Raw genomic sequence first — 16,579 nt, forward strand, 5'->3', positions numbered from 1 at the left:
ATAAAATAACCTCCTCCAACTTCTACTTGGACCATGCTCCTGACACAAATTACAAAACAATTCACAAAACGAATAAACAGGAAATGTTGCTGTGTACAGAACAGGAGGGATACCACACCCACCTCTGGATGGAGCCGCGCCTCAAACAGAGAGAAAAAAATAGAATCAGGCATCAGAAAGACAACAAATACAGTATAATTTGTTGTCATTAAGCAACAAGTAAAACACAAGAACTACTAAGGTGATCACGGGCCACTAGCCCTAAGCTTCACTAAAACAGCCAGACTTTAGATAAAATTGAGGCTGCAGCCCACTCTGTTTGCTAATAAAATGAATTTAAAAGAGTAAAAAAAAGCATAGAGCTAGCCATACGAAAGGGAAAATAAGTGCGTCTTAACTCTGGACTTGAAAGTCTCTACAGAATCTGTTTTATTGATGCAGGGAGATCATTTCACAGAACAGGGGCATGATAACTGAAAGCTCTGTGACCCACAGACTTCTTATTCACCCTAGGGTAGTCCTGCACCCTGAGAATGCAGATCCCGGGCCGGTACGTAGAATTTAATTAGGTCAGCTAAATAGGGAGGGTGCCAGTGTTGGGGAAAGTGTAGTGACACGGACCCACAACAGGGGCACAAATGAACGGTCAATAGATGAGCCAAAAGGTAACAATTTAATGTTGTGAATGTGCCCAACGAATATACAGACAATCTCAGAATCTGATTATAGTCAATTCACAAAGGTGACGTGTGGGCAGGCTCGAGGATAGAAGACGTCTGTCCTGAGAAGAGCCGGAACCACACGATTTCCACCGCCACAGAACCCAGTGAATACTGGAGCCGCCAAGTCCCGAATTCCCAGGTGATCACCGTCCCCGACTGTCGGATCTGGTACTGCTGGCGAGGAGCACAAACAGTGAGATATGGGTGTGTGCACACCCAGCAACAAAAACAGTCAGAAGGTGGAAAGTCACCTCCACCTCTAATCACACACATGTGCAGCTCCTGTTAAAGCACTTATCTGGAAGGAGTGAGAGGCGAAGACGTCGGCACTCTCATAAACCACCAATCAGCTGACAAGGCTCCACAGGAAAACGGCTGCAAACAGATCACACGTAAGTCACAGTTCTGACACAGCAGAGAATATTACCTTCACAGGTAGATGATATCTCGGCAATCAGGTGGAGATGACGTCCGGTCTTTATGGAGTGAGATGATGTAGAGCAGATGGGTGACAGCTGTCACTCATTATCTCTTGACAGCTGTCCCGGTTGTGTCCGTGGCGGCAGCGCCCCTCTCGTGCCTGAAGCCCGCACTTCAGGCAGGGCGCCCTCTGGTGGTGGGCCAGCAGTACCTCCTCTTCTGGCGGCCCACACAACAGGACCCCCCCCCCACGGGCGCCTCCTGGCGCCCCGATCATTCTTGTCCGGGTGACGGCGGTAGAAATCGGCCAGGAGGGCCGGATCCAGGATGAAGCTCCTCTTCACCCAGGAGTGTTCTTCGGGTCCATACCCCTCCCAGTCCACCAAATACTGGAACCCCCGCGGGACGTCCAAGCCGGCTCCCCGTCGATGATCCAGGCGGCGGTGCCGGTCCGGGACCACAGAGGGGCAAGGTGTGGTGAGGTTTGATCCTTGACACATGAAAGACTGGGTGGATCCGCAGTGAAGCCGGGAGTTGGAGCTTCACTGCGGCAGGACTGAGGATTTTGAGGATTCTGTATGGTCCAATATACCTGTCCTTGAGTTTCAGGGAGTCCACCTGGAGGGGGATGTCCTTCGTGGATAGCCACACCTCCTGCCCGGGCTGGTAAGCAGGGGCCGGGGATCGCCGGCGGTCCGCATGGGTCTTCGCCCTCGACCGGGCCTTCAACAAGGCAGAACGGGCGGAGCGCCACACCCGACGGCACTTCCGCAGGTGGGCCTGGACCGAGGGCACACCGACCTCTCCCTCCACCACGGGAAACAATGGGGGCTGATACCCCAAACACACCTCAAACGGGGAGAGGCCGGTGGCAGAGGACACCTGGCTGTTATGCGCATACTCGATCCAGGCCAGATGTTCACTCCAGGCCGTCGGGTGTGCGGACGTCACACAGCGCAGGGCTTGCTCCAATTCCTGATTGGCCCGTTCTGCCTGTCCATTGGTCTGCGGGTGATACCCGGACGAGAGGCTCACAGTGGCCCCCAGTTCCCGGCAGAAGCTCCTCCAGACGTGTGAGGAGAACTGGGGACCATGATCAGAGATGATATCGGTAGGTATCCCATGCAGACGGACGACGTGGTGGCCAGGAGTCTGCTGTCTCCTGGGCTGTTGGGAGCTTCGGGAGGGCCACAAAGTGGGCCGCCTTGGAGAATCGGTCCACTATCGTGAAGATGGTGGTGTTGCCCTGGGACGGCGGGAGGCCCGTGACGAAATCCAGGCCGATATGGGACCAGGGGCGATGAGGCACAGGAAGCGGCTGGAGAAGTCCTTGGGACCTTTTGTGGTCTGCCTTGCCCCTGGCACAGGTGGTGCAGGCCTGGATGTACTCCCGGACGTCGGCCTCCATTGACGCCCACCAGAAGCGCTGCCGGACAACTGCCACGGTCCTTCGCACCCCTGGATGACAGGAGAGCTTGGAACCATGACAGAAGTCCAAGACTGCAGCTCTGGCCTCTGGTGGGACGTACAGACGATTCTTCGGACCAGTTCCGGGGTCCGGGCTCCGTGCCAGGGCCTCCCGGACGGTCTTCTCCACGTCCCAGGTGAGGGTGGCCACGATAGTGGACTCCGGAATGATGGGCTCCGGTGGATCCGACAGCACAGTTTTGACTTCGTCTTCGTGTACCCGGGACAAGGCATCCGATCTCTGGTTCTTGGTCCCGGGGCGATAGGTGATCTGGAAGTCAAAACGTCTGAAGAACAGTGACCAACGGGCTTGCCTGGGGTTCAGCCGCCTGGCGGGCCTGATATTCTCCAGGTTCCGATGGTCAGTGAAAACCGTGAACGGCACAGATGCTCCCTCCAACATGTGTCTCCACTCCTCAAGAGCCTCTTTCACCGCAAGGAGTTCTCGATTGCTGACGTCATAGTTCCGTTCTGCGGGGGTCAACCTGCGAGAAAAGTAGGCACACGGGTGAAGAACCTTATCGGTCTCCCCGCTTTGGGATAGCACGACTCCTATCCCTGAGTCAGAGGCGTCCACTTCAACCACAAACTGGCGACTAGGGTCGGGCTGCACCAGAACTGGTGCAGACGAGAACCGTCGCTTCAACTCCTTGAACGCGGCTTCGCACCGATCCGACCAGGTGAAGGGGACTTTTGGAGAGGTCAGGGCTGTCGGGGGCTAACTACCTGACTGTAGCCCTTAATGAACCTCCTGTAGAAATTTGCAAAGCGAGGAACTGTTGCAGCTTCCTACGGGCTTGTTGGTTGGGGCCAGTCTCTCACCGCCGCAACCTTAGCCGGATCAGGGGCGACGGAGTTGGAGGAGATGATGAACCCCAGGAAGGACAAAGAGGTGCGGTGAAACTCACACTTCTCGCCCTTCACAAACAGCCGGTTCTCCAACAACCGCTGCATGACCTGACGTACATGTCGGACATGGGTCTCAGGATCCGGAGAAAAGATGAGTATATCGTCCAGATATACGAAGACGAATCGGTACAGGAAGTCCAGCAAGACGTCGTTAACCAAGGCTTGGAACGTCGTGGGGGCGTTGGTGAGGCCAAATGGCATGACCAGGTACTCAAAGTGACCTAACGGGGTGTTAAATGCCGTCTTCCATTCGTCTCCCTTCCGGATCCGAACCAGGTGATACGCATTCCTAAGATCCAGCTTAGTAAAGATTTTGGCTCCATGCAGGGGGGTGAACACGGAATCTAACAACGGCAATGGGTATCAGTTGCGAACCGTGATTTCATTCAGCCCCCTGTAATCAATGCATGGACGGAGTCCGCCATCTTTCTTGCCCACAAAAAAGAAACCTGCACCCATCGGGGAGGTGGAGTTCCGGATCAGCCCGGCAGCTAATGAGTCCCGGATGTAGGTCTCCATTGATTCGCGCTCAGGTCATGAGAGGTTGTACAGCCTGCTGGATGGGAATTCAACGCCTGGAATCAGATCAATGGCACAATCGTACGGACAGTGCGGGGGAAGGTCGAGTGCCAGATCCTTGCTGAAGACATCAGCAAGATCGTGGTACTCAACCGACACCGCCGTCAGATTGGGAGGGACTTTGACCTCCTCCTTAGCATGTAAACCGGGAGGAACCGAGGATCCTAAACACGCCCGATGGCAGGTTTCGCTCCACTGAACCACCACCCCAGACGGCCAATCAATCCGGGGATTGTGTTTCAACATCCACGGGAAGCCCAAAATCACGCGGGAGGTAGAAGGAGTCACAAAAAACTCGATCTCCTCCCGATGATTCCCAGACACCACCACAGTTACAGGTTGTGTCTTGTGCATGATTAAAGGGAGAAGGGTGCCATCTAGTGCCCGCACCTGCAATGGCGAAGGAAGCACCACCAGAGGGAGCCCTACCTCCCTTGCCCATCTGCTGTCTAGCAGATTACCTTCTGACCCCGTGTCCACCAGTGCTGGGGCTTGAAGGGTTAAATCCCCACTCAGGATTGTAACTGGGAGTCGTGTGGCAATATGTGTGTGTCCCACGTGAATGTTATGACCCCCCCTTAGCCCAGTATCTAAGGGCGGGTGTTGTCGTTTTGGCCGTTTGGGGCAGTTTTTCTGTATGTGCTCTTTTGAGCTGCAGAGAAAACATTCCCCGCGGACCAGCCTACTCATTCACCAGTTTTATTTGTTGTTATCTATCGTCCTCCTGGTCGTTACTGTGAGTTTCTCTGTGAATTTTCAGAACTTTTGTCTGACTTAGTGCTTAGCTCAGATAAGATAATTATAGTGGCCGATTTTAACATCCACACAGATGCTGAGAATGACAGCCTCAACACTGCATTTAATCTATTATTAGACTCAATTGGCTTTGCTCAAAATGTAAATGAGTCCACCCACCACTTTAATCATATCTTAGATCTTGTTCTGACTTATGGTATGGAAATTGAAGACTTAACAGTATTCCCTGAAAACTCCCTTCTGTCTGATCATTTCTTAATAACATTTACATTTACTCTGATGGACTACCCAGCAGTGGGGAATAAGTTTCATTACACTAGAAGTCTTTCAGAAAGCCCTGTAACTAGGTTTAAGGATATGTTTCCTTCTTTATGTTCCCTAATGCCATATACCAACACAGTGCAGAGTAGCTACCTAAACTCTGTAAGTGAGATAGAGTATCTCGTCAATAGTTTTACATCCTCATTGAAGACAACTTTGGATGCTGTAGCTCCTCTGAAAAAGAGAGCTTTAAATCAGAAGTGCCTGACTCCGTGGTATAACTCACAAACCCGCAGCTTAAAGCAGATAACCCGTAAGTTGGAGAGGAAATGGCGTCTCACTAATTTAGAAGATCTTCACTTAGCCTGGAAAAAGAGTCTGTTGCTCTATAAAAAAGCCCTCCGTAAAGCTAGGACATCTTACTACTCATCACTAATTGAAGAAAATAAGAACAACCCCAGGTTTCTTTTCAGCACTGTAGCCAGGCTGACAAAGAGTCAGAGCTCTATTGAGCCGAGTATTCCTTTAACTTTAACTAGTAATGACTTCATGACTTTCTTTGCTAATAAAATTTTAACTATTAGAGAAAAAATTACTCATAACCATCCCAAAGACGTATCATTATCTTTGGCTGCTTTCAGTGATGCCGGTATTTGGTTAGACTCTTTCTCTCAGATTGTTCTGTCTGAGTTATTTTCATTAGTTACTTCATCCAAACCATCAACATGTCTATTGGACCCCATTCCTACCAGGTTGCTCAAGGAAGCCCCTACCATTATTTAATGCTTCGATCTTAAATATGATCAATCTATCTTATTAGTGGCTATGTACCACAGGCTTTTCTCAACCATTACTTAAAAGCCATCACTTGACCCAGCTATCTTAGCTAATTATAGGCCAATCTACAACCTTCCTTTTCTCTCAAAATTCTTGAAAGGGTAGTTGTTAAACAGCTACTGATCATCTGCAGAGGACATGGTCTATTTGAAGAGTTTCAGTCAGGTTTTAGAATTCATCATAGTACAGAAACAGCATTAGTGAAGGTTACAAATGGTCTTCTTATGGCCTCAGAAGTGGACTCATCTCTGTGCTTGTTCTGTTAGACCTCCAGTGCTGCTTTTGATACTGTTGACCATAAAATTTTATTACAGAGATTAGAGCATGCCATAGGTATTAAAGGAACTGCGCTGCGGTGGTTTGAATCATATTTATCTAATAGATTACAATTTGTTCATGTAAATGGGGGAATTCTCTTCACAGACTAAGGTTAATTATGGAGTTCCACAAGGTTCTGTGCTAGGACCAATTTTATTCACTTTATACTGCTTCCCTTAGGCAGTATTATTAGACGGCATGCTTAAATTTTCACTGTTACGCAGATGATACCCAGCTTTATCTATCCATGAAGCCAGAGGACCCACACCAATTAGCTAAACTGCAGGATTGTCTACAGACATAAGGACATGGATGACCTCTAATTTCTGCTTTTAAACTCAGATAAAACTGAAGTTATTGTACTTGGCCACCACAAATCTTAGACACATGGTGTCTAACCAGATCCTACTCTGGATGGCATTACCTGACCTCTAGTAATACTGTGAGAAATCTTGGAGTCATTTTTGATCAGGATATGTCATTCAAAGGCATATTAAACAACTATGTAAGACTGCTTTTTTGCATTTTACGCAATATCTCTAAAAATTAGAAGGGTCTTGTCTCAGAGTGATGCTGAAAAAACTAATTCATGCATTTATTCCTCTAGGCTGGACTATTGTAATTCATTATATCAGGTTGTCCTAAAAGTTCCTGAAAGCCTCGGTTAATTCAAAATGCTGCAGCTAGAGTACTGACGGGGACTAGAAGGAGAGAGCATATCTCACCCATATTGGCCTCTCTTCATTGGCTTCCTGTTAATTCTAGAATAGAATTTAAAATTCTTCTTCTTACTTATAAGGTTTTGAATAATCAGGTCCCTTCTTATCTTAGGGACCTCATAGTACCATATCACCTCAACAGAGCGCTTCGCTCTCAGACTGCAGGCTTACTTGTAGTTCCTAGGGTTTGTAAGAGTAGAATGGGAGGCAGAGCCTTCAGCTTTCAGGCTCCTCTCCTGTGGAACCAGCTCCCAATTCGGATCAGGGAGACAGACACCCTCTCTTACTTTTAAGATTAGGCTTAAAACTTTCCTTTTTGCTAAAGCTTATAGTTAGGGCTGGATCAGGTGACCCTGAACCATCCTTAGTTATGCTGCTATAGACTTAGACTGCTGGGGGGTTCCCATAATGAACTGAGTGTTTCTTTCTCTTTTTGCTCTGTATGCACCACTCTGCATTTAATCATTAGTGATTGATTTCTGCTCCCCTCCACAGCATGTCTTTTTCCTGGTTCTCTCCCTTAGCCCCAACCAGTTCCAGCAGAAGACTGCCCCTCCCTGAGCCTTGTTCTGCTGGAGGTTTCTTCCTGTTAAAAGGGAGTTTTTCCTTCCCACTGTCGCCAAGTGCTTGCTCACAGGGGGTCGTTTTGACCTTTGGGGTTTTTACGTAATTATTGTATGGCATTGCCTTACAATATAAAGCGCCTTGGGGCAACTGTTTGTTGTGATTTGGCGCTATATAAATAAAATTGATTGAATTGATTGATTGATTGATTCTGTCAGTTGTTCTCATTTTGGCCCTGTGCGTCTCCCTAGCAACGTCAGCAGGGGGAGCTGTTGCCCCACGGAGCGCTGCGGCTGTGGAGCGTGGGGAGGGCACAACCTTTTGAAACCGGAAGGGAGAGGGACGGCGCGTGCCCGGCCACGTCCTTCACCTCGCCTCCCGACGGCGTTCCTCCAACCGATTGTCTAACCGTATAACGAGATCGATAAGCCCATCTAAATCCCGTGGTTCTCCTTAGCTACCAGGTGCTCCTTCAGGACCGACGGACAGTCGTTTATATGAAGGCGGCGCTAGAGCGCAACGTTATTCAGCTGGACTCCACAGCTGCGATGCGGAAGCGCATTGACAGCAGCACTGTTGAAGCGGTCTCTCCTCTGTGTAGGGTGATCAAAAACAGTTCTGAGCTCCCTCACAAACCCAGTTAAAGAGGCAAGGAGCCATGAACTTTGTTCCCAAAGCGCTGTAGCCCAAGCGCGTGCCTTACCTCGAAGCAAATAATCACGTAAGCCACCTTGCTGGCACAGACGCGTACATCACGGGACGTTGTGCAAAGACAAAGGGAACACTGCATAAGAAAGTCCGTGCACGTCTCCACACACCCTCGTACGGCTCTGTGGGGCTTATGTATGCTTCAGGGGATGGTGGGGGGGGTTGTTGAACGACCAGTTGGAAGTCTGTATTCGGCACCGGTTCGGCAGGAGGAGGAGCTGCAGCAGCGCCCTGAGCGCGCGCTTCCACCTGTGCGGTGAGAGCCTCCATCCTGCGATTAAGGATGATGTGTTGCTCGGTCATCAGGTCCATCCGAGCGGTAAAGGCGGTGAGGATGTACTACAACCCACCAATCACGCTTCCAGCCGACGCCGTTGCACCCTGCTCTTCCATTGGCTGTCCAACAGATGGTTGACGCCCCTCGGGATCCATGACAGTGGCCGAGATATCCTGTTGGGGAAAGTGTAGTGACATGGACCCACAACAGGGGGCGCAAATGAACGGTCAATAGATGAGCCAAAAGGTAACAATTTAATGTTGTGAATGCGCACAACGAATATACAGACAATCTCAGAATCTGATTATAGTCAATTCACAAAGGTGACGTGTGGGCAGGCTCGAGGATAGAAGACGTCTGTCCTGAGAAGAGCCGGAACCACACGATTTCCACCGCCACAGAACCCGGTGAATACTGGAGCCGCCAAGTCCCGAATTCCCAGGTGATCACCGTCCCCGACTGTCGGATCTGGTACTGCTGGCGAGGAGCACAAACAGTGAGATGTGGGTGTGTGCACACCCAGTAACAAAAACAGTCAGAAGGTGGAAAGTCACCTCCACCTCTAATCACACACATGTGCAGCTCCTGTTAAAGCACTTATCTGGAAGGAGTGAGAGGCGAAGACGTCGGCACTCTCATAAACCACCAATCAACTGACAAGGCTTCACAGGAAAACAGCTGCAAACAGATCACACGTAAGTCACAGTTCTGACACAGCAGAGAATATTACCTTCACAGGTAGATGATATCTCGGCAATCAGGTGGAGACGACGTCCGGTCTTTATGGAGTGAGATGATGTAGAGCAGATGGGTGACAGCTGTCACTCATTATCTCTTGACAGCTGTCCCGGCTGTGTCCATGGCGGCAGCGCCCTCTCGTGCCTGAAGCCCGCACTTCAGGCAGGGCGCCCTCTGGTGGTGGGCCAGCAGTACCTCCTCTTCTAGCGGCCCACACAACAGCCAGTCCGTGAACAATTGTATATGCTAGTAGCAAAACCTTAAAATCTGATCTCACAGGGACAGGAAGCCAGTGAAGAGAAGCCAAAATGGGTGTAATGTGGTCAAACTTTCTGCTTCCTGTCAAATGTCTTGCAGCAGCATAATCAACCAACTGAAGACCCTAATGCTGGAGTGCGGTAAACCAGACAATAGAATATTGCAGTAATCCAATCTAGAAGAAACAATTGCATGAATCAGGATCTCAGCATCAGCCATAGACAGGATGGGATGAAACTTCACTATATTTCGCAGGTGGAAGTAAGCAGTATTTGTAATAGTTCTAATTTGAACATATTTTTATTTAGTTTGAAATCATTTTTGTTGGATTTTAAGATGTGTGTATATTTGTTATTTATTAGTTTTCATGTTTATTATCATAGACATTTTATGAAGCACTTCGTAATAACTTTATTTTATACACCACTTTAAGGTTAAAAAAATCAAGTTCAGTTCTCTTAAAAAACTGATAATTGGATTAAGGATTAAGTTTCACACTTTTGGCATTTTACAAGACAAGACAAGACTGACCCTCCCCTGTATCACTGAGCTCAACATCAAACTAATGCTAGGCCTTAGCAAGTACTGTCCAGCCCCAAGTACAACATGTCTTAGAGCCTCCAATATTAGAATCACAATATGCCAAAAACTAAGAAAGTGGAATGTAGTTTGATTGACAGGTACCTGGTGCATTGTTGTGTAAACAGCTGTGAGTTCTGTTTGGTTAATTATTTGTTGTCATGTGGTAATCATGATGTTTGTGGTGATGTCGCCTAATGTGATTCATAGTGGAGACAGAAAGCTGAATTGATGGCAGGTTGTATGATAGCATTGTGTTTGTGCTGATATAGAGCTTCCTGTTTAAATGCACATGATGTCTCCTGCACGTGCTGTTTGAGAAAACAAGCTTTACAATCCAGTAACATTTAAAATACTATAATTTACAAATGATTTGGGAATGCTACTGCTGCATCCTTCACAAAACAAGTGAAGCAGAAGACAGTGATTGACAGGTAGAGGTGTCAATAACTCTGAACTCTGGACAGAGGATAAATGGAATGGACTGCATTTATATAGCACTTTTCCATCTGCATCAGATGCTCAAAGCGTTTTACACACTAATGCCTCACATGCACCCCGATGTGAGGGCATTGGTACAAGGTACTCACTACACACCGGGAACAAGTAGGGGATTAAGGACCTTGCCCAAGGGCCCTTAGTTACTTTACGGTCAGGCTGGGATTGGAACCGAGGATCCTCTGGTATCAAACCCAACGCTGAACCACTGGAACATCACCTCCCCACTTAACATTCTGTTTAAGTGGATTTTGGGTCAAACTCTATAGAACACTGTCATTTACTGGATGGGAGTGTGAATAGCATTCAACTATCACACAATCGCTATCTGCTGCGCTGAATCACATTTAAGCAGAATTTTCAGTTTTGCAAATGCCTTTTTACAAATGAAAAAATGACATATTTACAAATACAAATTTATTTCTAAAAACATTGATTACTACATTACTAAATTACAAATTACTAAACCAAAAACCCGAGCTGCAGGCTATTAATCGCGTACTCAGATAGAGGATCGGCCTTCAGATATGGAGGCTAGCTGCAAAATAAGCTGGTACTTTTACCTGACAAATAAGCAGCCGCGGACCCGCAGCGGCAGAGACTATTAGAGTGTGGATGCAGTTGTTGAGTGGTGTCGCTACTGCTACAAAATATCCACAGTACTCTATGACGGTCTCTGTGACATGGCGAGTCTGAGCAGTCATTATCAAAGCTCATACACACCCACGTCGAGATCACGTGATAGACGGCGTTTCCGGCAGATCTTTACAGCCAGAGTAAGCACCGGTCGTCTTGGACTCATGTTCCTTGCCATCGGGTTCATGCTCACATGGTCAAGTCCGTGGACTAAGGACGCAACCTTTTCTCCATGTTAAACTTTCTCTGCGTTAGTACTTTATGCTACTGTTTTCTTTTTCCTTTTTTTTTTTTTCTCTCAACTAAGGTCTGTGGCGATGGGTTCATGGACGACGGAGGCAGGTTCAGGATGGGACTGGAAGCCTCTAGCCCGTGGCCTGCACACAGGCGACTCTGGGGTGATGATCACTGAAGTCTGGGACCGGAACGGCAGGCAATATCGGTAACTCCCAGAATGACTGAGCAGCCCTATTTAGGATCCGCACCGCTCACCTCACATGAGGAGGGGCCTAGAAAAGGTGGCCTAAACATTGTCCGTTCCTCCTACATCTGGATGGGTAGCCGTGCCCATCTAGCATTCCCATTACTGCGGTCGAAAAACTTGTAGACAAAGACTAAGAAATAGTAACATGAATGTCATCGTCAAAACCGATGGACTACACAAGAAAAACAAGCATGTAACTTGTGTGCTGGTTTATACAAATTACTAAACCAATAAACCAGTGATTAGCGGAGGCTAATTTCCCCATAATGCCTTTTGGCATCTGCATGCTGTTAATGCTCAAACCTTCACAATTAGTGCATTACTTTAAGACTAAAACATATGTGCGATATTTTTCACTTTGTAAAAATGACAGAGTTGAGGTTAATTCGATAAACTGTCCAGAATTAGTTTGGTTTATAGATCAAACCATAAGTGAAAACTGCTTTGCTTTTGATGTCTCCTGCCCACATCTGGAGCACTGTATGTTGAATGTAAATAGTTTCTTTTGAATGTAAATGGCCTCGCAGCCAGGCCCCTTCTGTTGGGGTATGGTTGAGATCAGCTCCTCACAGCTGCCCGGCTGCTGCAAAACATGTAAAACCGGAACTAACATGTATGACTTCAGGGTTTACAAACATTTTTGACCATTTGGCTTTAACTATGGCAGCAAAAAAATGTTAGCGGACTAATAGTTAGCGGAACTAAATTTAGCGGAAGCTGGCCCGCTGATGATTTTCGAAGTTAGCTGAAAAGCTAAACCGCTAGCAAAAAAAACTTAGTTTTGCTGAATAGTGGTTAGCGGAACTGTGCCAACCTCTGCCTATTGGGGAGGGACTTGGTAGCAGAGCTGCTGCCTGTTCACATCAAAAGCACCCAGCCGAGGTGGTTTGGGCATCTGGTGAGGGTGAGCCCTGCGCTCTAAAACATGCTGCTGCATTATGTCCACTTGCTACCTCTGTTTAACATAAAGAGCTCTTACAAGTTTTGGATGTTGAACTCAACTTTCAGCCCAGTCTCATGTTTTTTTTCATGGTCCTGTGACAAAATGAGTCAAATTTTTGTTATGGGGTGTTTTTTAACTCACTATTATTAACCCAACTCCCACCCCCAACCCTAACCTTAACCATAACCTAATCCTACTCCTCCTCCCCACCCTCACCATAACCACCCCCAACCCCCACTTCACTTTTAATTTCATGCAGCGATCAAGGAATGAATATAATGAATTTGTGTTTGCCATGATGAAAATGAAGCGCTTTTCGTCACAATATCACGAACCAATAGATTAATGTATATTGCAACTTTACAACATCCTAAACTTGTAAAAGCTCTTTATGTTAAAGAGGGGTAACAAGTGGACATAACTAAATGCAGCAGCATGTTTTAGAGTGTGCTTGTCTCCATAGGGAGACCTTCCAGGCACAGCTCACTGGGAGGAGGCCCCGGGAAGACCCAGGACATGCTGGAGGGATTATATTTCCCATCTGGCTTGGGAATGCCTCAGGTTCCCCCGGGAAGAGTTATAGGACTTGGCCAAGGATAGGGAACTGTTGGGTGAACTGCTTAGTCTGATGCCGCGGTGAACTGGAATAAGATTCAATGAATGAATGAATGAATATGGGTGAAAGTCTAATTCAGATGCTGAAACCCATCAGGTCTCTTTTTTGCACTTGGACACTATAGTGTGAAGTGAGTGAGTCCAGAGAGACCAAGCCTGGACAAGAGTCACTGGCAGGTTCCTCCCCATTTGAGCCCACTTCCAGTTTGCACCTTGGTGAAATGAGATGATGCTGCAGTGCGTAAAAATGCAGATCTGTCAGTTTCAGGCAGACGTGCATTTTGGGGCACTGAACAAAACTGGAAACATTTAAATTATTTCAGATCTGCACGTAATTTTCCAATCGAATCCCTGTGGCCGTGTTGTGGTGTCAAGCAGCTGCTGAATTTGAAGCATCCTGTGTGTGTGTGTGTGTGTGTGTGTGTGTGTGTGTGTGTGTGTGTGTGTGTGTGTGTGTGTGTGTGTGTGTGTGTGTGTGTGTGTGTGTGTGCTTTGTACTGCTTCCTGTCTCCGTGGCGACTGTGAAATAATTCTCAGCAAGCAAAACGTCCTGCCTCTGCTCCGCCTCAACGGCCGCTCGTACCATTTGACACGTCCAAAGCTGCATGTCCCCCTGCAGGTCTGACAGCAGCTCCGTGTTGGACATTACAGCAGTGATACTCCTGCAGCGCTTCATAAATGTGGTAACAGGCAAGACTTGTAATACTGACATGACGTCCACACTGATGATGGTCAGTTATCTGTTCAGCTCTCTGCCTCCTGTGTGATGGAGGCTCCTGGAGACCTTCTGTCTGTTTGGCTCTCTTGCCTGGATCACGCTCATTTTTTCCATCAGCATCTTACATAAGAGCCTCCTGATGAGTGAGGGGACACCGTCCCCATCTCAGCATCAGCTACAACGAGAGACATCAGCTCCTATTCTCGCCAACATGTGACACAAGGTGGCAGCCAGTTAGGATGAGATGAGCGAGCAGAAATCCTGAAATAAATCAACTCAAAGATCATTTGTGGCCTGGGGCTCATGTCGAATGTACGGTGAAAGATTAATGCTGCCCTCTGAAGAACTAAAGGCTCTAAAGGGACAACAGGAAGTGGCTTTTTTCTCCTCTGAAGTGCTGCTAAAGAAAAAAAAGAAAGAAAAAGGCCAGCAGATGCCTGCAGCTGGGGGGGGGGGGGGGGGTATGATGGAGAAAAGATTCTGAACAACATGAAGGACAGGGTCAGAGTGCTGAGAGACACCGACTGAAGCCACTCCCTCTGAGTATCAGAAGTATTTCTTTCACAAGAGTATGAAGGATAGTTTACTTTTGCCACTATCTCACGGTGCCATGAACACAGCGTCATAACAAAGAGCCACAACTGTTTGTGAACTGCTCTGCCTTTTTTCCAGTTTTTAACCACCAAAACATCCTTTCTCAAACATACCAATCTCTTGTGATGCGTGTGAAGTACTTGACTAAGTCAAGACTCACAGGAATGCCCCGTGATCAGGGCAGCAGGTGAAAGCAGAACGCCAGCATGCACATACCTGAGTAGGACCAGTAGGTCTCCTCGGCGGCAGCTCGCCGGAGTCGTGTCCAGCTGGTTGCTGCTCTGTGATGGCCTTGGATCGGGGCTGGGGACTCAGCTTGGTTTCCCGTCAGCCCTGTGGGAGAGACAAGCACAGGGACAGGAAGGTGAGTCCGGATCCCTGCTGAGCAAGATGATGGCCCACTGAGTCCAGAGCAGATGACCCTCAATAACACAAAATAGAAGGAAGTCAGCTGTGGAAGCGGAGCGTCAACTAAATTTAAACCGACAGTCAGTGTACAGGGACCACACGGACCACAGCGGAGTCCGACAGCTGGAGTACCACTCAGAGCGAAAAGCTCCAGCAAACAAGATGCCAACAAGACATAATCCTTTCAAAATACAAGACAAAAACAGGCAAGATATGAAAATATTCTCTTTGGAAGAGGCAGAAGCCATAAACTAGCAGAGCACTCATTCCACCCAACACCTCTGCCAAAGAGCAGTTGGCCTTCCACACAACATCCAGCTGATGCATGTTAACACTCAACAGACACGGGTTTTTGTGCTGTGGTCCCAACCCTTACTCAAACAATACGGGTCCTCCTACATGTGATGGACTACACTCATTCCTGCTGCCACATGAAATGCTGAAGCTCTTTCTCACAAACATCTGTTCAGTCCAACAGCTGGCTTAAAAAGTCTACAGTAGGCTGACAAGATCTTCTGCAGGGGTGCTGTTTGTCCAGGCATTTCAGCAAAACAACAGAGCTTAACACAAAAACTGATCCAATGCCACCAAAATGTTTTTCCAAAAACTCCAAATCAGAAGAAGTTAGGATGATGTTGACAAATAAAAGAAAGCAGTGATTCTTCAATTTACTCTGACTTCCATTTCATTTCACAGTATGAACTCCAGCTATTTCATTTGTTAATATACATCCATTCCTGCATTGGGGATGTGCACAACATTCCAAAAACAGTTCAGACAAGGATAATTTGGGACTACAAATGAGGCAAATAATAAGCAGAACAAAAATAAGAAGATCAACATCATAAATAGTTGCAAAGGTTTGGGGTTGTTTCAGTGCCCTTGGCAAAGGTAATGTAAAGTTCTGTGATGGCAACAATAACACAGAAAAAGTACATTAAGGTTTTGGAGCAACATACAATGCCTTCTTGATGTCATCTTGTCCAGAGATGTCCATGCATTTTTCAAAATTACAAGACAAAACCATATTCTGCACAAATTACAAAGGGACGGCTGCAGAAGAGGTGGGTATGGATACTGGACTGGCCTGCCTGCAGTTCTGACCTGTCCACAATAGAGAATGTGTGGATGAGTTTGAAATGAAAAAAAAATCCATCATCAATGAGTGCCTTGGACAGTTCCACACCGTAAGACATGTTTGCAGGAAGAATGGGACACAATAACACCTGAAATGCTTCATCACTTGTTAAGTGTTGTGAGAAGGATCGGCAACATTACAAAGAGGTAAATGCTTCAGCCTCCCAACGTCTGCACCCCACCCTTTAAAAAAAATGCGATGTACACCAGAATTGCAGGAATGGATGTATACTATCGTGAAATGACACTGGTCATCCCATCCCAACTTGTATTCTTGTTTACAAATCCCAGCACTAATGTCACCTTATCACATCTAATTTCCACTTCACATATTGTAAATAAGATGCTCCTATCTTTTTTCAATTCCACATCATGTTTATATATGCATATGTACTTATGTATGCACATATACACACACACATATACACACACAC

At 47.2% G+C, this 16,579-nt stretch overlaps 1 protein-coding gene across 1 annotated transcript in view; it reads right to left on the reverse strand.

The window, feature by feature from the left end:
* LOC117507850 (receptor-type tyrosine-protein phosphatase gamma-like) overlaps positions 1–15,335 on the reverse strand; it is a 954,825-nt gene extending 939,490 nt beyond the window's left edge. The window contains exons 1-3 of the mRNA XM_034167634.1: positions 15,281–15,335; positions 15,099–15,189; positions 14,817–15,001 (exon numbers count right to left, since the gene is read on the reverse strand). Of these exons, the coding sequence (XP_034023525.1) occupies positions 14,817–15,001; positions 15,099–15,189; positions 15,281–15,335 (331 nt within the window). The remainder of the gene's footprint in view (positions 1–14,816; positions 15,002–15,098; positions 15,190–15,280) is intronic.
* Between the last annotated feature and the right edge of the window lie 1,244 nt (positions 15,336–16,579).

This window comes from Thalassophryne amazonica, chromosome 3, assembly GCF_902500255.1.
Source record: "Thalassophryne amazonica chromosome 3, fThaAma1.1, whole genome shotgun sequence".
In the NCBI taxonomy this organism is placed as follows: Eukaryota; Metazoa; Chordata; class Actinopteri; order Batrachoidiformes; family Batrachoididae; genus Thalassophryne; species Thalassophryne amazonica.